Source organism: Colias eurytheme, chromosome 19 (assembly GCF_061535395.1).
Source record: "Colias eurytheme isolate Ceu_HAF_F1 chromosome 19, ilColEury1 Martin Lab GWU primary, whole genome shotgun sequence".
NCBI lineage: Eukaryota > Metazoa > Arthropoda > Insecta > Lepidoptera > Pieridae > Colias > Colias eurytheme.
Window position 1 is genome coordinate 7,337,366 of NC_142998.1, and position 25,834 is coordinate 7,363,199.

A 25,834-nucleotide genomic window follows, 5' to 3' on the forward strand; every position below is an offset into this window, starting at 1 on the left:
TTGTAAGATGTGGTTTGTCGATCTATTGAAGTTTGGTTGAGTTATGGGGTTTCACACATGACTTTGCAGTTAGAGGTTCTTTTTGAAAATATTGTGGAGGAAAGATCTTCTGGCATTACCTATAACGCATTACATTTTTACACGACAAATATTTTTTCAGCTTAATCTACACGTTGCAAGCTTAAAAATAGATACTATTATACTTTAATAGTCATTTGATTGTTTTGCAACACCAACAGCAGCTGTCGAGCGATGTTTTTTTATAAATATTTCTGTAGTTCATCCTCCCACATGAGCGCAATATGCTAATATGAGAATTAATAGAATTAATATTCAAAGGTCGGTAAAAAATTGTTTTGCGACTTCATGACGGCGCTTGCAGGTGTCCGAGTTCAGTTTTGTGAGTATCAGAAGCATCAGTAGTCAGTACCTATCTGTATCCTTTAGCATTATGTTCTGGACATAATAATCTGGCATAATAATCTTCATCGATATCTTCAAACACCGATCCTCTGGAATCTTCTTCATTTCAATGCATGTATTTATATTCAATACATTTATACATATCTATTTCTTTATTTGATGCAAAGCTGTCTCACAACTTTTTCATTCACTGCTGGAAGTTCCTTGTGTATCCATAGTTGTGTAATATCAGTGAATCTATATTCACTGATATTATGAACTATGGATGTGACCAGTGACCTGAAAAAAAAACAAAAGGTTACGAAAGTACAGACGTGAGACTTGAGAAGCCGTTACGAATTTTATGCAAAAACAATAACAGATTTTATTATTCACCAAATAGGCGCGGGACGATAAAATTTTCTATTCATCATAAAGTAACGGGGTGAGGGGGATCGGTATTATTCAGAAAATGTGTTAAAAAAAATGTGCAATACCTGCCGAGGCCCCACAGACCGTTAAAGTTAACAGTCATTGTGAAGGTCAACGAGGCAATGTCAATAACTCTTGTATAATCTAATGTCACACTTGTGCAAAAAATAATATTATTTATCAATTTCCTTTCTTCGTTGTCGATAAGAGTTGCGTTGCGTGAAATAGAGAAAAATAAACACATACTTTCACATTCATAATTTCAATAAGGATAAGGATAATTGCCTGGTAAGTTGTTTGTACAGGTTCAATATTTTAAGTCTCGCTGATTAAATTAATTACTTATTAAACAGGAGATTTATTTGTTGAACAATAACGAAAACAAATGCTTTATCTAAACATTTATTAATAAATTACATCGTCATTGGCTATTTCTTTGCTGTTGTATCTAGCGACTGCTTTGGTGCCTTCACTGACAGCGTGTTTGGCCAGCTCACCAGGTAGCAAGAGCCTTACTGCAGTCTGTATTTCCTTCGCAGTTAGAGTTGAACGTCTGTTGTATCGCACGAGACGCGACGCTTCAGCTGTTATCCGCTCAAATATGTCGTTCATAAACGAATCCATGATAGCCATCGCTTTCGCTGTTATCCGATTACCTCGCCTATATATCCTTAGAACTTGGTAAATATAATACCCGTAACTATCTTTATTTTTAGTCCTTTTTGCCTTCATTATGCTTGCCTTAGTTTTGTTCTTGTATCTCCATAATTTCCTCATATTTTTACCAGAGGTTCTGGGTGCTGTGATCGGTTCGGAATCCATTACTTACTTAGCTCTGTGAGATTTTTTATTAATAATGGGTAAAGATAATTAGTCGATATAACGAGCACCCACATTATACCGACCGAATGGCGAGCGCTTTCTGACAATACTGACGATTTCTAAATGATGACTCAAGAGCATTCACATCACTGTTTGAGTGTATGAGTCATTCATACCGTTACGATAAATTACGTATTGATAATTATTATTATGAATATTTTATTATTATTTTAACGCGTCGTTATCTATTATTGTTTCCTTACTTATCTTTAAATATGTTTTATTATTTTAAAGTTAGTTATGGGACTTAATTAACCAATTTTGTATAATAAGACACAAAAAGCAAAAACGTAACAAAATTGCACGATGTTTTGTAAGCTTCTGGCATATATCTATTTTCTAAATGTCATTTCTAATGAAACAAAGATTATATATGAATTATTAGAACCTATGAACCTAAATTGGCACAGATTTCAGCGTCGCTGATACAAGAAATTTGGCAATTCATCTAACAATAAGCCGTCGTTTTTCATGATCCCGAAAGGCGCAAATGACAATCCCAAAAAAGAAATGGCAATTGATCAGGCTAACCTATAAGTCGTTCTAACTTTATCGTACCTAACAATCTGAGTTTCTTGCTCCATAATGTGTTCGGGAACAAAGTTCTTCTATTTATTACCACACAAGATTGATTGTAAGAAAATTTCGAGTCCACGTTAGCGCACCAGCTTTAGCTAAGACACTTTATGGTGGTACTAATTAGAAAATAGATATCCGATTTTCGTAAATTTCGAAAATATTCATTCTTCGTTGTATATAGAGTGAAGTTATAAAGAAAATAATATTATATTAGTAATTGTATGATTGTGAATGTGTTAACAAATATAACGAATTAAATTTGAATAATTATGTAATTGTACTAGTACTAATATTACAGATAGTATTATTATTGTTATTTAATTGATGCAAATTTAGTGGAACATCGATATAGAGCTCTGAACGCACCCGGCCTGCAAATTATATAATACAGATTTGTCACATGTTAATCTTATACATATATAAAAATGAATCGCAAAATGTGTTGGTAAGCGCATAACTCGAGAACGGCTGAACCGATTTCTATAATTCTTTTTTTATTATATTCCTTGAAGTACGAGGATGGTTCTTATGTAGAGAAAACGTAAATATGTACCACGGGCGAAGCCGGGGCGGACCGCTAGTTATTCATATTAATGAACCAATTAATTTCCGAATTACGTAACTAGTACAGATTGTAACCTATCCGAGCTTATAGTTTATTCATGGATCTGAGACCCTTGATTTCCCATTGTTTAATGGTATAAGAAATTCCCTATAAACTCACATTTGAGAAGGGATACCTTGAGGCAATACAAATTAGATAATAATAAAGTTGTGATTGAATAAGTTGTATCTGATTTAACTGACTAAGTTAACCAATACAAAATTTCAATTGTATTCTGATACTTCAAAGGTAAACCACAAACACGCTGACCAAAATACTTAGGTTAATAAAGTGCATGATTTGCAAGATAATTATAATTAATACAACTCAATTTTCTTATAGCATTTGTTACGAGTAATCTCGTCCAAACATTAATTAGTACTAAATACTTCAAGTCATCGTTAACGTCACTTCCAAAACCTTTATTTGTGTTTGTTAAGAAAGTTAAATACTTGACCCGTTCTAGATGTCTCAAAAAAAAATCGAATAAGTAAGTACGGGTTAGTCACCCTATAAAAAGTCACTTTTACTGGATACACAAATAAACATCGGACATTCCGGATAAAATGTTTATGAAGCTATTCAAGGTCAATTATTTAGCTTCTATTTTGTTTATCACGAACAATACACTTGAAAGCTAACAGTAGTACCTAGGCATATCCTGTGTATATAAAAGTATCAGTCAAATAAATTTCATTTGGCTTTGAAAAGTATGAAGGTGATGAAAAAACATCGATAAAAGTTAATTTAATTAAAAATAGCCATGACCACTTTTCGATAGGCAAGCAATTATAGGCATATTTGATTATAAAAATATTTAATAACAAATACGTCACATCTGGTTATCAGATCGGTGAAGGACGATCTTCCACGGGCTATTAGACCACAAAAACTAGTACAAAAATTAAAGTTAATATTTAGTTATTGTTTTGCCCAACGCTTCTGAAGTGAATCCTACATTTTGTATACTTTATGTAGACCGTATTCCTTATCATTCAATACTATTTCATTCTACTTGTATCTCGAGGGAGAAACTACGACCTCTCTTGCCTATATTACGTCAAGTTGAAAATTGAGATCAAAAGTCCAACCGTCATTTCAAAGCGCCCTAAAGGTGCAATCCACAGCGAAATACTATTATTTTAGGGCTCACAGACCCGGTTGAACCGTATAGACCTATTTGGAAAAATAATACGTCTATTTTAAATCCAAATATCATCTATTTAAGCTTCATCATGGGCTAATTTAACAGACTGATCCTCATTTCCAAATTAATCTTTTAATGGTTTAAAGCTACTCCAAAGACCATTGATCCTACTTTACTGGTACAATATTTAAAAAGTTCTGTAGGTAATTTCATTTACTTAACTTTTACACATTTATTTACGCTTTACTATTTATGATATGATATTTGGCTAATATAAATATACAGGGGCAAAAAAATTGGGCTAAGTAATTTTTGGTGATAAACAATGCCAAATTGAGCGCAACGACAATACAATAAGCAATATAATTGAACGGAGACCTAATTAGTATCACTAAAATTAGCTTATAATATAATTATACAAATGACCTTTATCTAATAGTATTAAAACCGCAGCCTAAATCCCATTATCATTGTAGTAAACAGTACAATGATATTCCCTTGAGATAACCCTTAGTAAATTAACTCCTTTGTTATAGAAAGTTATCAAATAATTTTTGACCACGTGTAAGTAAGAGAGGCAAGATATGAATTCACAATATACCAAAATATATCAACGCACTGTATTGTTTGAATTGGGTGTCTGTTTCGATGCAAAAAAGAGAGAACAAATATAAATTTTATTCGAAATGATATTTTTTGTTCCGTAAATATTTTGTTAGATAAAATCTATTGAAACGGAGGTAGAGAGTACATTTAAACCAAACAAGCCGGTCGCGGCCTGTGATGTAAAAGGGATAATGTAAATATATAACTGTGGATAAACATTAAACATGAATATAATATGTTAAATACAAATGTTTGTAGACCTTTACTAGTGTGTACGGTGTATTAAAATAATTTTAGAGAATCTTAGCATTTCTTGCCTAGAACAACACTCTTGTGGAACAAACTACTACCTCCCGTGTTCCCCAACCAGTAGGACATGGGAACCTTCAAGAAAAAAGCCTACACCCATCTCAAAAGCCTCCTCAAAGCCGGCAATACGTTCCCTAATGCTGAGCATTGACATGGGCGGCTACCAAGAAGCTTATATTATCTAATACACTGGAGATTGCACTATGACCATTAACTTGTAACAAGAAAATATGACGTTGAATGACGCCTGTATGTTTTTTTATCCCTTTCACACCTAGGTAGTTAGTTAGATCAATCTCCAGTGTATTAGATATAAGCTTCTTGGGCGGCGACCATCACCTACCATCAAGTGGGTCGCCTGCTTCATTGCCGGGGTTGCAATAAAAAAAAAATCTATATAATCACAGGGCAACTAAAGTTCAGGCACAAAAAATATTCTGTCAATAGCAAAAGCTTGGAAAATAACAAATCTACTGTTTAGGTATATAATTTTGAAAATTATCCAAAACTTTACCACGAATGGATTTATTCTTAATAGATGCCGTACTTGGCCTGTATTTTAGTGAATTTATGTTCTAATAACCATTAATTACTGAAACTAGAACTTGAAATATAAATTGGTTGGAATAATAAAGTCAGTTACGATGGGTACCTAATTATTTTATTTTATTTACTCTGCCGTGTAAACACTAAGCCGTGACTTCGTGAAACTTTCGCGATGTAAACATTGACTAAGGGATTACAGCATTTAATGAAAATATAGTATAGTACAACAACTAACTTAATTTAATTAGTTCTGCGGCTCAAACAATCTTGGCTTCTGATAATAGTTGGGTCTTTTCGCTCGATCGCGCAGTTTCATGTACTTGCAGCTTTTAGGATACTATGTTCATCTTTAATAATACCATACATAATATTATATTGTTATGTAGGTGTATTCTAGAATGATTCAGATTAATAATTCAAACGCAAAGCCTAATTAATAATTAAAACCAAAAGCACAAACCAGAAACAAAAGAGAAGAAATTCGACTGCTTAGTCGTGAGTTGAAATCACGCTTCACGATTTTTTCTAGTATTTCAATGTTTTCGCATGTTTTCATTTAAAGTAATCGTATTAAAAGTAATTAAATTAGCTGTAATTAAGTTTCACATACTAATAACATTACTAATATGTCCTTTTGTAAATTTAATTTTAGTTTTTTATTTGAAAAAAAAAAGTATTTTCAGTTACATGTCAATTAATCTACATGATTGATGAAATATGAAAGGATTCAAAGGTTCCTGGAATTTTTATTGCAAGCGATTCCTAGTTTTAAATACTCCACATAAATATAAACAAAAACAAATATATATTTTCGTAGTATTGTTACACTTCTTTGTATTCCTTTTATGCAGATCTACTTAATACGCGTTGGTAACTATTTTAAATGGTTATTTCTTTGAGATACCAAAAAAAACATGATGAATATTACGATCAAAGAAATATTAAACATAAAGAAGGATCAAATACTATCATAAAAAAGCAATCCATACGTAATTGAGCGTTTGAAATAAATAATTAATTGAAGATACGAATTAGAATATAATATGGCTTCAGGCGAAACCGAGCAATTACATACTTTCCTTAGAATTTCAACTAAAGTTCTAACTATATGAAAGTTATAATGAACGATGCTTAGAAAATCTTTGATACTACTTCATTAATAGTAGGAGAAAGTTTATCTTAGAAAATAGATTAAATATAATAGATAAACATTTATTATACAATCTAAATTCCAAAATGATTTGGTTTAATTCAGCTTAGAATAATGTTAAGATATTATCTATGCCCTTCTCAGTCCTGATTAAAAACATAAATTTGTGTTTTGGGGCCTTTTTATAAAGAATTCTTATTTTACAATCCAATTACAAGTAGGTAATGTGGTTCCTGAACGTAACATAAATTTTAATTAAATACTTACTAGACATGAAAAAGTACATCTTTTCATACTCTGTAGACTTTTGCATTTACAAATATTTTAAAATAACAAGACATATAAAATGGATTTTAGAATGATAGGTAAACCTAAGCATAAAAGGTATATAAAAGTCATTGTTCAATAACAAATAAGTAAAAAACCGATTATATATTAAAAATAACCGAAATCATAACCAAAAATATCGAGTTCAAAATAATTCTACAAAATACAACTTAGAAATAACAAACTCCTTTTTATGCACGAGTGTACAATTACAAAGTTAACTAGGATATTATAATAGTAATTATATTAAAAGTATTCAAAACTTAATATAAATACATAAGCCTTTAATATTCCTGCTCTTTTGGGTTGCAAGAAGTTTGTTCCCAGTAATATTTCATGTTTTTAGGTATTATAGAAATATATTATATTTGTAATTTAAATATTCACTTCATTAGGCGCGTTGAGAGTAAAATTTCAAGGTCGCGTCATGACAACACCGTCACGTCATGGAGTGGTGAGGATTTTGGGATTTTGGTATCTGAAATCTTGCCAAAGAAGTTTCATTTGTGCTCGGCACTCACGCTCTTTTTTAACACTTAGAAAAATCTCATAGACCCGGCGTGGTACAAAGGTCTGATAAATATTATGTATTGTAACATTATGCGGGCTCTGATAAGAATTAGACAATGAGTAGGAGCAATACGACGTACAAATGGGAAGATAAAAATAAACAAAGCAACGGGAATACATTTTTAGACATAAATTGAGCAAAATAAATATTATGGTGTTTCAATAAATAATTTTAATATACTACTTATAGCCGCTTTCCCCGGCTAGCACCTACAAAAAAAAATACTATATTTTCTGGCTAGCTTTTTAAGATAACAACATGCTAACAATTATATGGATATACTGCAATTATCTGAAAAAAATCAATAAATAAATAAAATTATTCCTGAATTTTGTTTGTGTTCGTGAAAGAATTTTCACGATCGGTTACATTCTTCCGAAGAAAAGTATAATATTAGAAACCTTTCTATTACATTTATTAAGTATAATTTATTTTTATCTTTTTCGTATAAAATGTGGTCGGCACTTAACAAGATCCTTTAGTATAATAGCAATATTTCTTTACTATTTCCTTACATTGAAGTATATCCTTTTATGAATAATCCCCATAATTCTTTAGAATGATATGAGATTTAAGAATACGTGGGATTTTCCGGCAAGTTCTTTTATCGGTTTAAATATAAGTATATCGTTATTGGATAAAATCCTTTATCTGATATGTAGTTATTATAGTTACATTATAATTTTTTCATTTGAACGAATTACTTAAATAATTCCTTATTTTTCAACAAAAGGATGACACTCAATGAAGACTAAAATATATTGAAGTGACATTGCATAGAAGCGGATCACTATTTTGTAAATGGTTTGCGAATCCCAATCGATCACTAATTTGTTATTAGGCGGGTCCACACAGAACGAGCAGCCTCGCGAAGAACGCGTGTGCTGCCATTTGCCTCGAACGAGCTAGGTCCACACTGACTGAGCTGCTTCACGCAGCAATTGCTTTTTTATCAGGATAAGATGGAAAGCCTTCCTTCACCTGATGGAAAGCCACAAGCGCTATCTAGTATGAAGCATGCTGACCTAATAAATACCTATTCACTTTTCGTTTGAGCAAGTCCAGATTATTATTTTCAGTAACAACGGAAGACGGATGTTCCATTTCTTACACACACGAGAAAAGAGGAAGCAAAAGGCTTAGTGCGCATAGGCATAGAATATAAAAATTATACTCTATAGGTGAAATGTCGATGCCATAAGGGTGCTTCGCGAGGCTGCTCACTCTGTGTAGACCCGTCTAATAAGTAAACCGATCGTGCACGGAATTCGAAAACCATGGGTCCTATTAGTCTACACGGATCTTTGTAAAACCAATCAAACCCAAGGCTAAAAAAAGTTAAACAATTTTAGCAGGCACATAGTAAGTATCAATACTATTACTATCTTAATCTTATCTTATCTTATAATTATAATACATATATATATAAATCTCGTGTCACAATGTTTGTCCTCAATGGACTCCTAAACCACTTAACCGATTATAATAAAATTTGCACACCATGTGCAGTTCGATCCAACTTGAGAGATAGGATAGTTTAAACGTGTAGGTACCACGGGCGAAGCCGGGCCGGACCGCTAGTTGTATAATAATATAATGCTTACTTACCGCTTTTTGTACCAAAAATATATATTACAGGGTAGCATCTGGCACTTAATTTCAATTTCTACGTATTATAAAGAATAATGATGTAATTAACCTGAAGCACTTGAAAATTTATCTTTACTTCTTAAAATATCACACCAAATTTTTTACGGAGCTAAAATACTTACGAAAGTATAAAATTGCGATTAATTTTATAATTAATCACGCCTCGGGTGTTAATTCTGAACGATTTAATTAGCATAATCTTTGATGTATCATCTTATATATAAAAATGAATCGCTAAATGTGTTGGTAAGCGCATAACTCGAGAACGGCTGAAGCGATTTCGATAATTCTTTTTTTATTATATTACTTAAAGTACGAGGATGGTTTTTATGTAGAGAAAACGTAAATATGTACCACGGGCGAAGCCGGGGCGGACCGCTAGTAGCTCATAAATATCTAAATGAATTCTATAAAGACGACGTTATTTATGTCAATGTTTATTTTTCATGAAATATTAACTATAATTTATTTATCTTACTATTAAATATGGAAAGTGTAATAGTAGTTATCTTTTTCTTAATAGTTGAATAATAGCAAAACATTTGTTTATTGGCTTGGAGACTTTTTATTTTGCTTCGTGTATTGAATGCATTAAATTGCTACGAACAATGTGTTTTCTCTAAAATCATAATTAAAGCTCAACAATTCGATATAAGTACGTATAGTAATTATGCCTACCTAATGCTTTCAATCGAATATGACAATATTTTAACAATATCTATTAAATAGGTTAAAAAATAACAGCATTGTCAAAAAATACATGTCAAAAAAATAAAACCTTCATGAATCTTTGAATCTGCTTACAATGTCATGCGGGCTGCCAATACGCAAAGAGTAAAAATACGTATTTGGATCACGTATTAGTTACAATCGAGTGACTATGAAAAATAGATTGCAACAACCAATTTGTTAAGCTTTCGATAATTTGTCAAGCCTAAATGAGACAGGTTAAATCAAGTACAGAAGTTATACATAAGTATAGTATTTATCATTGGCTTGTTTATTTCGCTTTATATAACCAAACTTATTTTCTAGTGTTTAATTTTACCGGAGTATTATAAAATTAGAAAGTGTTCGAAGTACCGTGTTAAATAATAATTAAAATAAATAAATAGCGATAAAGTTCGTTAAAAGTCTTTAATTTCTTCACGTACCTACAACTTTTAAGATTTCTTACAAAAATGTAGGAAACAAAAATATTCCCTGAACGTTTCTCGTATGTATGCATTCACGCTGAAATAACGTTGGCCCATTTCCTCTGGATTATTTAGGCGTGCTTCGAGATGCCAAAATACATTTTAAATTATGCCTAAAGGCTTAGATAAGGTGAAGGCACTTACTTCGTTTGTGTGCCAACAATGTGTACAGAAATGTAGGCAATAAATCTACATAATTCAAGATTCCTTCGACTTTGTGGAATCAAATCAAGGATGAGGCTTCTCCAGTAGGCCAAACTAGCAACAAAGTTGTATATTATGACTGACAAGGGGCTGAAGGTTATAGTCTAACATGTCATCAGGCTTAATTAATTAAGACAGGGACTTTGGTTGTTTGCAAGTTTAAACAAAAAGAAATAAACAATTTGATATTAACCCTCATTTATAAATTTATACCTTGCAGTTGTTTGATTGTTGCTAATGGTTTAGAGGTTTTAGATTATTTTTCTGTTTCAATACTTTACAGAAACCTGATGATGGTATTAATTAGAGATGAACATGACAATGTTTAAAGAACATAAAAACACGTAAGTTTTTTGTTTTAACACCATGGCTCTCCAGTAAAAAAAATATATTTGACATGATATTGGCCTAAGAATGTTTTCTTAAAAATATTAAGCTCAGGAATACATGACATTATGTATAAAATAGCAGTAAACACGAGAAGTTAAAACACGAGTTTTATTAGGCTGAAGTTATTATTATCGTAAGTAAAATACCAAACATAATTATAATACATTTTCCGCTTGGAAACATCGAATACATTTCAAGGGATTCGCCTATTTCACCTGTAATAAATAAAACTAATGATATTGATAAATTTAAATAAATCTTATAGCAAGATATGAAGAAAATAACCTAATTGAACAAAACTTATCAATAACTGACAAGCATACAATATAGAAAATTTTATTTAGGAAAAATATTTTGGAAAAATACCTCAAAAAAGTGGTCTAGGATACAAAAGATGGATCATCCACTTGTCCATTAAGATAAATCGAGGCTAGAAAGAAATGTAGAAATATGTTTAGCCTATGTCTCACTAAGGATATGGGATTTCACCCAAGAGACCGTTATAGTTAGAGACAAATTGTTACAAATGTTTATGTGAACATTCATTACTTTACCACCAAGTATCAACAACGATCAATCCATCTATATTTGCTTTTATTTATCTATACATATAAGAAAATCGTAGGAAAGTCAAAACTGAAATTTTTTTTAAGAATACTTGGGGCGAGGTCTCGAATGGTATCTATTGCCAAATAAATGATGGAAATGTTGACTATTGTCAAAGCCAAAAATATAGTGTATAGAATTTTTGACTGTATGTATGTCCGAGATTAACTCAAAAAGTACCTACTGCACGGGTTTACTTCAAAATTCAAATTTACATCAAATTTGAGATAGCTTGAGACCTTAGAAGTAGTACGGTTAGGGTATGTTATAGGATCGGAAACTATCCGGTTGTTTGTACTAGTTTAAGTTCTATTGTACCTACTTTTGTTATGTTGGCAGCACAATAAAGTGTTTTAAATAAATAAATATCCGGGTTTTTTCTTTGACTACGCGGACCAACTCGCTAGCAGAAAGTTCCTAATAAAAGCAATATAACCTTATAAAGATGAAACGGTTCAATATTAAAGTGTCCATTTATTAATATAAAATTAAAAGAAACATGCAATTAGTCGCGAGCCGCTTCACATAACGTTTCCTTTGAATCAACGAACCTCTTCTCATTAATCACTTTTAATTTTGATGAGTATAAATTACTATGCTTAGCTCATGACAAATTATCATTACTGGTTATATTCCGATTATGTTGTGTGTATAGTCCATCTTTAAACTTTAGTATTTAAGTTCATAATTTCAATATCATAAAACATTATTGATATAATAATGAATGCATTAAGCTTTAAATGTATAAAGTAAAGTAAGTGAAGTGTAAATTAAGTATTAAGTAAATTAAATAAGTCGTAAAAATAATCGCGTAATGACACAAAATATGTCATTAGTCATATTATTTGTTTCCGGTATACATTTGCCTCTAATATTGACATAAACCGTAGTTGGAAACTATCCTCTAGGGTCGGATGATCCAAACTTTCTGCTTTAATTATATTGCCCCTAAAAAGTTGTCGTCATCCTGATAAATCAAAAACTGAAATTTCACTGGACAAAATGTCTCATCCTATTCACATAGCAACGTTCATTTAGTTTCATTTAGTAAATCTATACTACTAATATTATAAAACTGAAGAGTTTGTTTGTTTGTTATGTTCGTTTGTTTGTACATGGTAATCTCAGGAACTACTGGTCTGATTTAAAAACTTCTTTCGGTGTTAGATAGCCCATTTATCGAGGATATAGGTTATATATCACTACGCTAAGACCAACAGGAGTGGAGCAACGCGGGTGAAACCGCGAAGCACAGCTAGTAATTAATAAATTGTGTTTGATATGTATAAATCGTCTATTAAATTAAACTATTAATGAGAGTATAAAGCAATGGTAGAGAAGAATCTTTGGTAAACTCAATTTTACTTCGTAAATTGTGTTGCAAGTTTCACTAATCAAATAGTGGTCTAATCCACTTGAAATTGCTGTGTGCGTCAGGAACAAACGGTTGTGAAGCTTTCCGATTTTATCGAAGACCGTGTTTTAATTAAAACATTTTGTATTACGGCCTAATATAGTAGAATATCAAATATCCGTAATTTTAATAGAATATAGAAATCTATGAAATATATCGTTGCGTTAATAAGCCCGATATGATAATTCGGAAAAAGGCTTAACTAAAAAGGATGATCTTTCATAAAACTGGAAGGGAGATGAATTGAAACAGGAAATCCAGAGAATACATAAGAATACGATACATGTACGATACACCATGATGATAATAATTCCATTACGTTAGCTATGTGGTAGGATGTGGATTTATAAAACACCTTAAGATAATGTGTGAGTTTGTTACATTTTTGTTCATATTATACTGGAAACTGAACTTATTAATATCATAAGTTGTAATATGATGTTTCTATATTGACGTTTTAATACAAAATATTACATAATAATACTGCAAAAAATATACCAGCCGAATTGAGAACCTCCTCCTTTTCTTAAATCGGTTAAAAATCGATAAATGACATACAAAATTTACATGGGTAAAAAGTAAACACACAACTTTCTTCCTGTTTAAAATTCTGATTTCCCTGAGGCGTTAAAAAAACAATTTGTATCTCCAAGTGAACTTTTGTAACAAATAGGTCCTGTCCAATTAGGTAATTTTGTTCATTGGTCTTAAGAGACAATAATTTTAAACAGATTTTGCTGAGAATCAATTACGGATATTGAGGCTTTCAAAATATGGCTTTGTATATTATATCCTCCTGAGGTATATTATGATTAAATACTCTTGATTTTATAAAAATGGATATTGTTCGTATCCGTGCATTCACATGTATCTAACTGATAGATTTTCTTTATGAAATATTTTTTTTCACATTAAAGCTTCAGTGTATTAGTTATTGTTGCAGGAAATCGTAACCTCACCGTTGTATTGCAGATTTTTTAAAATCGATGTGCTAACAAAATTTATACATAAATGGCAGAGTAGCCAATAAAATACTTGAATTTTATAATTACTAATTTAATTACCTAGCTCATTGACATCTGTTTCATATGCATGATTTTTTCGAAAACATTAATGTAAACTATCGTATTATTAAATTCAAACAGTCACTTTAGAAGTAACAATTAACCCGCGTCGCGTATTAAATTCGATACATAAAGCATGAAATAGCATTTAAACAATCACAAAGCCAAAAGTACTTAACCTTAAATGGGCCAGTTTTGTTTTAAGGGTAGCGTTTGATTCTTAGTGTTGACTAAAGGTAATATTTATCCATTAACTCGACAATACCGTACTGAAAGGTCAATTAATTATGAATTTGTTAAGCCATTGTTTAAGTAAATTTCTAGGACATTTTACACCATGTTTACGTGAGATGTACATAGGTTCATTGTTTGTAAACTTTGAACAAATTATGTAAAGTTTCCTTCGCGAAGAAACAAGAACCGGCTTCAAGACTATAATATGAATATTGAACTTTATCTATTGAACTATAACTTAAACCAAAATGTATTATAGGCCGTAATTTCCTAAAGGAGATTTTAACAAGATAAATTATTCAGATTTGAATATAAATTGGTAAAATTATGCATTATTAACTAAACGATTTATGTCCGCATAAAACAAGGAACTAATAAAAATTATTTAAAAAGGGAAAACCGTCATTATTTATGTGAGAGATAATTCTATTTCGTGTTTATTATAAATTTTTATCTTATGACCCTTAAGCTTATGACAGTTTTAGTATTAACACAACAAAACGCCACATGCACACCTTTTCCAATGTTAGAGTTAAGTATTAAGAATAGACCAGCGATCGGCCGATAGGTGAAAAATTAATTGAAGAATTGATCTCCAATTAACGGACTTCTCGGCTTCAAGTAAAGTTTGTAATCCCCAGACTTCAATATACCTCTATTATAGTTTTCAAGTTATAGTTTTGTTACTTCATACGTATTTAGTTTATATTTCATTCAATCACAGAATAAAACTATACCTATAGCTACACAAGTTTATAATAATTTATTTTAATTGTTTATGAAAATTAACACGGAAAATAATATTTTCTTTAACTTAATAATTATTTACCAAAGACTAATAATAACATTTTTTTCAGCTAACACTTCAAGTATTTTTCAAGGTAATTTCTAAATAAATTTTATTACATTAGCATTAACATTACTTACAAGAAAAAAATGTCATTGGTTCTGATAATATTATATGGTATGGTCGAAGAGATACAACCGCTCACCCCCCCAACCGAGCGCCAGCTGACGTTCACGAGGCTTTATAATACTATACTCTCATGCGTCTGACGAATTATCTCTTGAGAGGAAATAGTTAACCAAATTTGCACCTGGCTCCCTAACCAATTCAATTTTGTGCAGTAATCAGCTGCAACTGCAATAGATATTCAATCATAATTAATTCGATTGTTCTGATAGTAATTGGCGTTATGAATTTATTATAAGGCATTTGGAATAAATAGAGATACTTTTATCGTAATTCTTTAGAAAGTGGGCAAGATGCCAATACAAAAGAATCTAGATGGCAATGACTTCTAAAGGTTAGGCCTAAATGAGGATATGAATCAACTTTATGTTAATTTTAGATATTATAAGAAGAATAATAATTTAGCGCTTCCTTTTGATGAGACACTTATTTGAACGACTTATTTCTCGGTAAGACGTTTTTTGCGGAAAACCGCCTAGAAACGTTTAAATATTCAAGGAAGTTGGTTAGTGATATTGTTTTTACATTTTGTATGATACCGTAAGTTAACAATTAATTTAACATTTCCTACAATCTAACAAACAAACAAAGAGAAAACCTCATCATATTATGTTTCAATTATATTTAAACAAGATGGGCCTGCTTCGCTCCGTTCGGCTTCCGGGATACAATATTTATTGGATGCGATAAGACGTCTTGTACATCGAGTATAGTCGTATTAAAAATGAGTCTTAACAAATAGAAACATATTTTTTATTTATGTGCTATTATTAACTTAGTTACATATTATTTTATATCAGAGGGAGACACTTAATTAAAAGTCTGCATTTCGCAATTAATCAATGCGATTTAGTTAATAATTTTATTATTTATAGTCAACTAGCGGTCCGCCCCGGCTACGCCCGTGGTACATATTTCGCAATAAAAAGTAGCCTATGTCCTTTCTCGGGTATCAAAATATCTCCATACCAAATTTCATGCAAATTGGTTCAGTAGTTTAGGCGTGATTGAGTAACAGACAGACAGACAGAGTTACTTTCGCATTTATAATATTAGTATGGATGGCAGTAATGTTAATGATCACGGTAAACCAACAAAAAATAGGAAAAGGCCGTCCACCGACTAACTGGACTTCGACCATTAAAAATACCTCATAAGAGCCTGATGCCTGAAGCTGCAAAGGACAGTCAAATATGGAGAAGGAGTGTTGGATGTGCCAACCCCAAATAAATGGGACAAGGCAAGGGAGATGATGATGATAAACAATAGCTAATTTCAGAAGTTCGTTTAATTCGATCAAGTATTTTGGAAACTAATAATACACAAAAATGTATCTATTGCCTATCTAACAAATCAAAGATAATTGTTCAAAGACATTCATAGTAAAATATAATGAATCTTAATGAGACGAAATTACGGAGGTAATTATTAAGCCTTATTAAGGGGAGTCACTAAAAATAGGTTAATGACTTCGCTTATGAGATTTTTGATACATAAATTGTATTAACATAAGTATTGTCATTATTGGTGTGAGTAAGATATTCAACAGCAGAAGCAACATTATACAAAATCGGTACCTAATACAAAAAAAATGTGATAAGATAATTAAAAATAGCTAAACAAATTATCACATAAGCCATCCTCAGCGAGATATTCTAAAGACCTATTTTATATTCTTTCTAAAAAACCTCACAAATAAAAATATACTTAATACCGAGAATTCTGTATTAGTGTAGTGAATGCCAATGTGTTGTGAAAGAATTTTAATTATTTCATTCTATGTTAATCCAAATACAATTTGTCTCGCTTAAAATTAATAATTTTTTTGCCAAAGCTTGAATCGTCGACGTTTATTTAGTATGCGTTAGATATCTGAGAATCGATAACACAAAATCGTTTGTTTGTATTTGGAATGCTATCATAGAAGATTGGGGAGAAACGAATAGTGTACCTATATTTGAATTTGTACTGCAATTTTGCACTGAAATGCTCGGAATCTTATTAGATTTCTAAACTGTGATTCTTGCAGTTTGTATTCAACCTAGTTACTACTTTCATGTGAAGTTTAAATTATCTCTTGTCATCCGCTCGACATGGATCTACACGTCAAGTTGGTTTTTTGCTTATGTTAATAAGAAATTTTAAACTTACTTACGTTACCTACGTTGCCTAGCTTCGCAGAGAAGACTCTGACTTCTGAGCCATAAGGCCGCATTTCGTTCTATTTGTACAATTTATTTTGTTATTCTTTATTGAATGGAGAATTTAAAATAAAAAGGCTACATTTATAAAATGAAGGATAAAGAATTAATAACAAACAAATTATGCATAATATGCAGATTTAAATTGCTACCTTGGTCCTGATAGGGTTGGACATGATACAAATGTATAGTAATTTCCGTGTAAATTTAAGCCTCCCTTCATATCAAATAGTATATTATAATCCCGTTTTCCGTGCCACTGGGTATACACTGTATTGTTACTGATTTTATTTATATGCTAATATTCCAAATTTTATTCATATATTTTATGTGTGACACAATTTGTATGATTTCATGTTTATTCTAAATCGATGAGGTGCTGTGAGTATTTGCAATAGAAATAAGACTTATTCTCAAGAATATTATAAATTCATCTAATATAACGAAAAATAAAGCGATAAGACCGCCATTTGTACTTAGTTTAAGCTATCTTTAAGTGTTTGTGTTTCTTCTTTCTTATTCTCTTTAAGTGCAATAAAGGATTGATAAATAAATAAATAAATAACATAGATATTTTAAACATGTCTATTATGATTCTACAAAAAAAAATGGCTTGCACAGCACTAACTTTGAAATATGGATATTATGAATAATTTATGCACAATACTACCATTAATTGCAAGAAAATGTCCTACGATATTGTTATTTCACAGATCTCAAGTTAAGCCTGTGAACAAAAATAATATTATTATCACTTATTAAAAGTGCATAGTTTTTATCAGCATCGTTTATTCATACATATTTCAGTACCTATCTACAAAAACATCATACTACTCTCGAATAAAACTGTACAAAACCAAAATAACCGAATTAGCCACTTGAGTTTTGGATCGCTTTTAGCAAACTACGTCCAACTAGCTTTGATTTGAAGTTTATTTGGCAACCATTTAAAAGTTCGGAATGAATCCCGATAACCATTAAAATTCGCCATTTCTGTTGCATTTCCATACTAAGAAAAATACGACATCTCTTCCTTAATATTAGCTGAGATATATTAGAGTATTTAAATTTGATTGATTAACCTACAAATATGTATGTTTACTGTACGATAAATTATTTTATTAATGCTATTAGACTTTAATTAATGGTTATTTGAATTTTTAATTGGAAATAGAAAATATTGTCATTACATACTTATTACTTATCACATCAAATAATATTATTTTATAAACATTATTCACAACCCTAAAAGGTTATTTATTTTATTTGAGAAAATTTGTGAATTGTATACAAATTCACTTAGACATTTCGATTTATGCTTTGTCAACATAAATCACCTAAAAAAATACTACTTTCGTACTTTTAAATCCGTTCAATCCCTCAACCTTTTTATAAAAGGATTTCGTTATATTTGTTAAACCTTTACATACTTAATGCGTATACGAATTATTAATGTACAATGCAATATTGTTTCATTATTAAATTGATTTAAAAAAAAGCATAATTTTCTAACCAATTTCTCCCAATAACAAATGAAAATCAATTATTTTTATAGTATTAAAATCTTCACATTGTATAATCAGGATGTAAATACACACCTTTAGTTGACTAAAGTTTAACAGTTTACCATCATACCTAATATTATCAATTTTTATGTCTCTTTACGAAGAATAAAAACAGAAAATAAAATGATCGGATAATCAATTTTAAGACCAACGTTATCGTGTATCCATTTTTTCCTTATGACTTTTATTTCCCAGAAGGTCTACAAAACTGAGAAAAGGCGGAAATAAAAATGTTTTAGTACGGCTGTTTATTATCTTCGATCTGATGCCTTTATTCATTCATAGAGTAATTCATTCAATTTGCTACACCAATTCAAAGGTTTGCTCATCCTCTGCAATCAATGATATTTAAATTATTCATTTTTCCTGTTGAAGAATTCGTGACGTAGTGACGTGAATTACGTGTATACAATGTGAATTTTTGACGTCATTCATGCATTGATGTTTACAAGATGTGTTTGATAAGTAGATACTGAATTGTTTGTAATTTTGTTGAACAAGCAATTTTCCGAACCGGTTCTAAATAAATAAGGAAACTTTACTACGCATTAGCAGCTGAAAAGCTTTTAAAAATTATTACATATTCAAAATCATTACTGATACTTAATAACTGTAGATATATTATTTCAACAATACATTGCAATAGAATGTACTTTGTTATTTCATTAGTTTCAATAAACAGTTTTGAACAGAATGATAATTCTTTAAGCAATATAAAATTAAATTACATCTATATGACAATATTCAGCCATACTCATGTCACAAATAGTCAATATTAATTAATATTAATTAATTTTGCATGCATTTCAAAATATGGATATTTGTTATCTATCAAATCCAATAGTGTCTAATATAATTATTATTTAATCTTCCGCCCATCTTTAATAGCCAATTTGAATGGCGTAGGTGAGTGAGGCTTCGAAATGAAATGAAATATCGGAAAAGTATAATAATAATAATAATAAAATCGTCTTTATTTGTTTCTCACAACATTAGAAAGGTTACAAAAACTTATTAATACTACACAATGTACAGTAGAAGATAACGTTGTGAGAAACTGGTGCCTGAAATAGACTACATAGAAGTCTGAGGTACAGGTCACCAGCCCCTCTCGCGGATATCATACGAGAATACACAAGTTTACGTACCTAAGTACAAAATGCATAAAGTTTTACAAATTTTATCAGAAGACAACTTTACCTTAAAAACACTAATACAAAAAAGTAAAGAGAAAAAAAAAAAAAATATATGTATATATATATATTTAATTTTAATTCTACCAAATCTAAAAGGTATGAATGTGAGTGTGTTAGTGCTAGTATGCTAGTGTGTGTAAGCGCATGTGTGTGTGTGTGTGTGTGTAAGTGTGTGCGCAAGTGTATGTGTTTGTGTGATTAATCGTATGTGTAGGTGTGATTATATGTTTATATCAGTTTACATAAAGCGTTATTAATTTGCAGTAGAAAGATAAGCCCACAGAAATTTTAAATGAGTTGTTTAAGAAGGTCTTCGGTTTGTTGGTAATCCAGTGATTTTAAAAAAGTAGAAACTGTCTTTTTGCAGTTGTAATTGTTCAAGGGATAAATGTTTAATTTCTTATTTATTTTATTATAAAGAAAGGGTCCCAAAAAGCAAAAGAAATGATGTGAATGAGTTGATGAAAAGGTGGCAGATGAACAAATTGTGTTATTACGGCGCTTATTTTTGAGTAAAGTGGGGTCAAACACCAGCTTTGAATGTTGCTTCATAATGGTGTGAAGTATGAATGTTTGTCTGACCGAAAGCACACCCCACATTCTATAGAGCTCTAACGTGGGGTAACGATATGGAAGTCCAGCACTCACTTTAAGGATAGCACGTTGAGCTCTTTCAACTTCAATAAGGTGTGACTTTGCACAACCGCCCCAAGATGTAACACAATAATCTATTAGTGAGTTACAAAGTGCAAAATATACTATTTTTATCACCTCTCTGTCAGCAACATGTGTAAGACTTTTAAAAACATAAATCAATTTTCGCAGTCTGGAGACTAGAGTGTCTACATGGGGTTTAAAAGATAAAAGTTGGTCGATAGTGGTACCGAGGTATTTTATAGTTTCAGTCCTCTCTAGTACAGGACAGTTACAGTTCACGTGATTTGGGGGACAAGTATGAGCTGAGATGACGAGTGTAGGAGGTGGTAGTAGATTGACCTTATGAGCGAAGACCATATATTTAGTTTTGGAAATGTTTAGCGTTAGGATATTTTGGCGTAGCCAATGCCCGACTTTATTAAATCCATCCTGAGCATATTTAAACACATTGTCCCAAGTGTCACCAACAAAAAATAGCGCGGTATCGTCGGCAAATGATACGATCTTCCCATTAAAAAGAGGTAGGTTACACAAATCATTTATGTAAGCCAAGAAAAGGGTGGGGCCGATGACACTGCCCTGAGGAACGCCATAATTTACCGACAATTCCCCACTAACCACGTCATGATTGAGCTTCACGCGTTGTCGTCTATCAGATAGGTAGTCAGACAATAGTTTTAGGGAGTTATCTCTTATACCCAATCGTTCCAATTTATACAACAAGTGAGAGATAGAGACCGTGTCAAATGCTTTAGCTAGATCTAGGAATACTGTTAAACATTTCTTTTTAGAGTCTAAATTTGTGATAATTGAGTCAACTAATTCATGCACAGCATCGCCAGTAGCTTTGCAGCGCCTGAAACCGAACTGGTTGGATGATAGTAGGTGATTTACTTCTAGAAAATTAATTAGTCTTTTATTGATTAGTCGCTCTAAAATTTTGGAAAGAGTTGGCAAAATGGATATAGGTCGGTAGTTGCTGACACAGTCTCTATCGCCTCCTTTGTGAATGGGAGTAATAAGGGCTGATTTAAAAGCTCTCGGAAATGTGCCCGAATCCATGGCAAGATTACAGATATGTAGGATAGGTTGTGTCAAAAGTTTACTGTACTTCTTTAAAATTCTTCCTGAAATTAGGTCACTACCAGCTACAGAGTCGCTCTTTAAACCATTTATAACATGAGAGATTTCGTCATTGTCTGTAGGAAGTAAAACGAAGGAATTTACAGGTGGGGACAAAACAGGAAGGTGGTTAGGTGGCTGCTGTGGAAACGCATTATGATTTAAGTCGATAATTTGTTTTGCTAAATTTTCGCCTACGCGAGAAAAGTATTGGTTAACGTCATTGGCGCTTTTTTGGGGATCACATGAATTTAAAAGAGCAGAATTATGATTAACAGATTTATCACAGTTACTTATTTCCTTGATAGTTGTCCATAATTTTTTAGTATTACCCTTAGTTTTTTGTATAGCTTGCTTATCATAGTTGCGCTTTGCTTTTTTTAATGAAGAGTTACAGAAATTCCTGTAACGTTTGTAAATGAGTTTTAAAGTTTCATTAGTCGGATGTTTTTTTGATTTAATGTATAGATTGTCCCGATTTCTCATAATACGCAAAAGCCCTTTTGTGATCCATGGCTTAAAGATCCGTTGCCTTGATGGGATTTTGACTATACGCGTGTTATTTTTTATATGTTGGTATAAAAGCGATACAAATTTATCTGTAGCTAGATTAACGTCGGAGAAGGTAGAAATTTGTTGAAAATTAGTAGTTAATAAGTCATTTTCAAGCCCATCAAAATCAATTGAATGACATACATGATTAGATTTATAATTAGATATGTTGAAATTTAGACTTATAACAACGCATTCGTGGTCTGTAATAGATGACTCAATTATTAGGCATGTTACATTTAAGCTAGAGCGTATCATGGCATGGTCTAGGCATGTTCGTCCGTGAGTGGGAACACTATGGCCTGGCAGAATTCGATGGCTAGCTAGGATGTTAAGATATTCAAATGAACGTTTATCGCTTGTGTTCGGTGTGATATCAATGTTGATATCACCGCATATGATTATATTTTTGAAAGAGTTAAGTCTGGTTAGAAGTGATTCTAGTGAATTGACAAAGTTTGAAGTATTGGTTTGGCCTGGAGGGCGGTAAATAGCAATTATACAAGTTTCAGAGTTGACAGATAACATTAAACAATTAGCATCGCATATATAAGGTTCTTCGTGAGTTATGGGAAGGTTTTTATTAAAGTATATAACGACTCCTTCATTTTGAGTTTTATGAGAAGTAGATGATGCATGGCTGTAGTTGTTAAGGTTTGGAATGTGTCGCGCAGAAGGGAGCCAACATTCAGTTAGTACTATAACGTCCCAGGTTATTTCGGTTCTATGTATAAGCGTCAGTAGATTAGAAAAATTACAATTAATACTGCGGATATTTTGTGATAGTAGATTAAGGTTAAATTTATTTGTGCCAATATGATTTTTAATATTCTCAACATTGCAGGTAATAACATTAGCCACTCGGATGCTGTCTAGATCGGAATTAAGTTTCTCAATAGCGGTCATTATAATTTAAATGAACATTAGGTGTCAGCGGCATAGGCCGCTACACATATATAGAAAAAATAAAATAAAATAATCCGATCAGACATACTAGCAGCGGCTATCACAATAGTGTTAGTAATAATTATTATATGGCAATGTTTGAGTTTTATTAACTGAGATTGTAATGATGTAAATGTAAACGTTGTATATAGGATAGTATAAGTGTTGTGTGTATAATATTGTGTATGTGTAAGGAGTGGTGTAATTGATTTTAAGTGATTTGGTAGGTAAAAATTGTATAATATAAAAACTAAAACAGTACAATATTCCAAGTAGATAATATATCCTTGAATAAATATTTTAAGAATCTTATACAGATGAAATAAAACTAAAAGAAAATATTTATAACTAATGTGTAAGAAGACTAGTCATGCAAGTATTGACAATAAATCCGCCTCTTCGTTTATACGGACTGGGGTCGAATTCTGATTCTTCTTGATGTAAATCTTTCCGTGGGCTGTCCAAGTGCTAAAAATCTTATTGTTTTTAACATTTTGCCGAGCCATGTAAAAAACCTTTCGTGATTTAGAGGATAGATATTCCGAGATAAATATATTACGAGGCGCGCCCGATAGGTTAATATGTTCTGTATTTAACTGTTTATCTTTAGTAAGGCGTTTCGATTTATTGAATTTAGAATAACTTGATAAAAGTTCCTCCTTATGATGCGTTGTTGTAAAGTCCACTATTACGGCGTTAGACTTTGTGCGGAATATCTCCCGAATGTCCGTTGGTTTAATAGTTGAATCAGTACATAATATTGAACTCAAACCGGTCACAATATTGAAGAGAGATTCTTTGTTTTCATTTGTTTGTATAGGCAAATTCCTTATTTCAATTGTGCTGGAATGGGCTGATTTTTCGAGTTGATCTAATTTAAATTCCAAGTAGGCTATTTTCTTTTTGTGTTCCCTATTTTCATTCTCTAATTCATATACTCTTGATAACAATTCTTCATGTTGGCTTGTAATGCATTCAACCGATTTTTGTATGTCTTGGTTTTGGGTGATAATCGTAGTGAGAGCTTTAGTTAAAGATTCGAACTTGCGATCCTGTTGTTCTTTTAAATCAGTAAACATATTTTTTATGTCCAAAATCGACGAAGGGGACGGCATAGGACATTCAGCAAGACTTCGTTTTTGGCGTTTGTTGATATTGAAGTAATTGTCATCTGTATCCCGACTGCATGGACGGTTTAGGGCCGAATCTGAATTATATTGCGTTATGACGTTCGGTGTATTAAGTTGAGTACAAGAAACTGGCGGAGAACGCTGGATAGACATCGTAAACAATAATAGAATACGGTTAAGTAAGTGGACTGTGGAACGTATGAGCTATGTCTCCCGCGTAAGGTAGTAATTAGCGTAGCTACTGAAAGCAGCGATAGCTGTGTAGATTACTCACGCGAGTTTTTGTCTTCGTCGCACAGATGAATATCCTGCTCATTAATGCAAATTCAAATCACTTTTGTCCATTTAATTCACGTGGTACTCGAACGATGTAATATTGTGATTGTGTCGAGCGTAATTTGTAGTTATCGCAGTCTTTCACAGTGGTTGATGATTGAGTTACGATGGGCGTTCTTATAACTCTTCAAAACCGTGTGATCGTCAAGGTTATGAGCGCCTAATATTGTAAGTATAAATAATTCACTTTATAAGAATAAGCTACACACGTCTGTACCGCACGGAGACCGCGAGGGAAGGGGGATATTGAGTGTTTGAAATAATCTTTAAGAATATTGTTTAAAATACATTTTACTATGCATTCGTTAATATAAATCTAATATCTACATGCATTTATTGTATAATATGAAAATGATTCGCAAAAGGTGTTGGTAAGCGCATAACTCAAGAATGACTGAACCGATTTCGTTAATTCTTTTTTATAATATTATTCCTTGAAGTACGAGGATAGTTCTTATGGAGAGTAAACGGATGCATGTACTACGGGTGAATTCAGGGCGGACCGCTAGTTATCAATAGTATGCAAATATATTGAGGTTTTTCGTTACCAAAACTGTTGTATTAATACTACAACTTAGAAAATATTGTATATCTAGGTTAGTTAGTAATTAAATTAATAAAATAACCACACAAACGTTGTCCAATTATATTAATGGACAAAAGTTTGGATTAAGGCCACGTTTTAAATATAAATGACGGGGACACGGTTTTGGTTTTATTCTGTTATCTAAAAGAGTTAAACATAGTCTTGGTGTTAACAAAAGTAAGAAAGCAGGTTTATAGTCAATGTAATCGGAAAAAGACACGCTGTAAATAATAATTAAAATGTAATTTTTCATATATA

The 25,834-nt window shown here is 31.6% G+C and overlaps 1 protein-coding gene across 1 annotated transcript; it reads right to left on the reverse strand.

Moving 5' to 3' along the window:
• Positions 1-1,232: 1,232 nt before the first annotated feature.
• Positions 1,233-1,751, reverse strand: LOC149900239 (histone H2B-like). Its single transcript, XM_090113132.1, has one exon. The coding sequence runs from the start codon at positions 1,654-1,656 to the stop codon at positions 1,240-1,242; it is 417 nt and encodes a 138-aa protein (XP_089969258.1). The 5' UTR covers positions 1,657-1,751; the 3' UTR covers positions 1,233-1,239.
• Between the last annotated feature and the right edge of the window lie 24,083 nt (positions 1,752-25,834).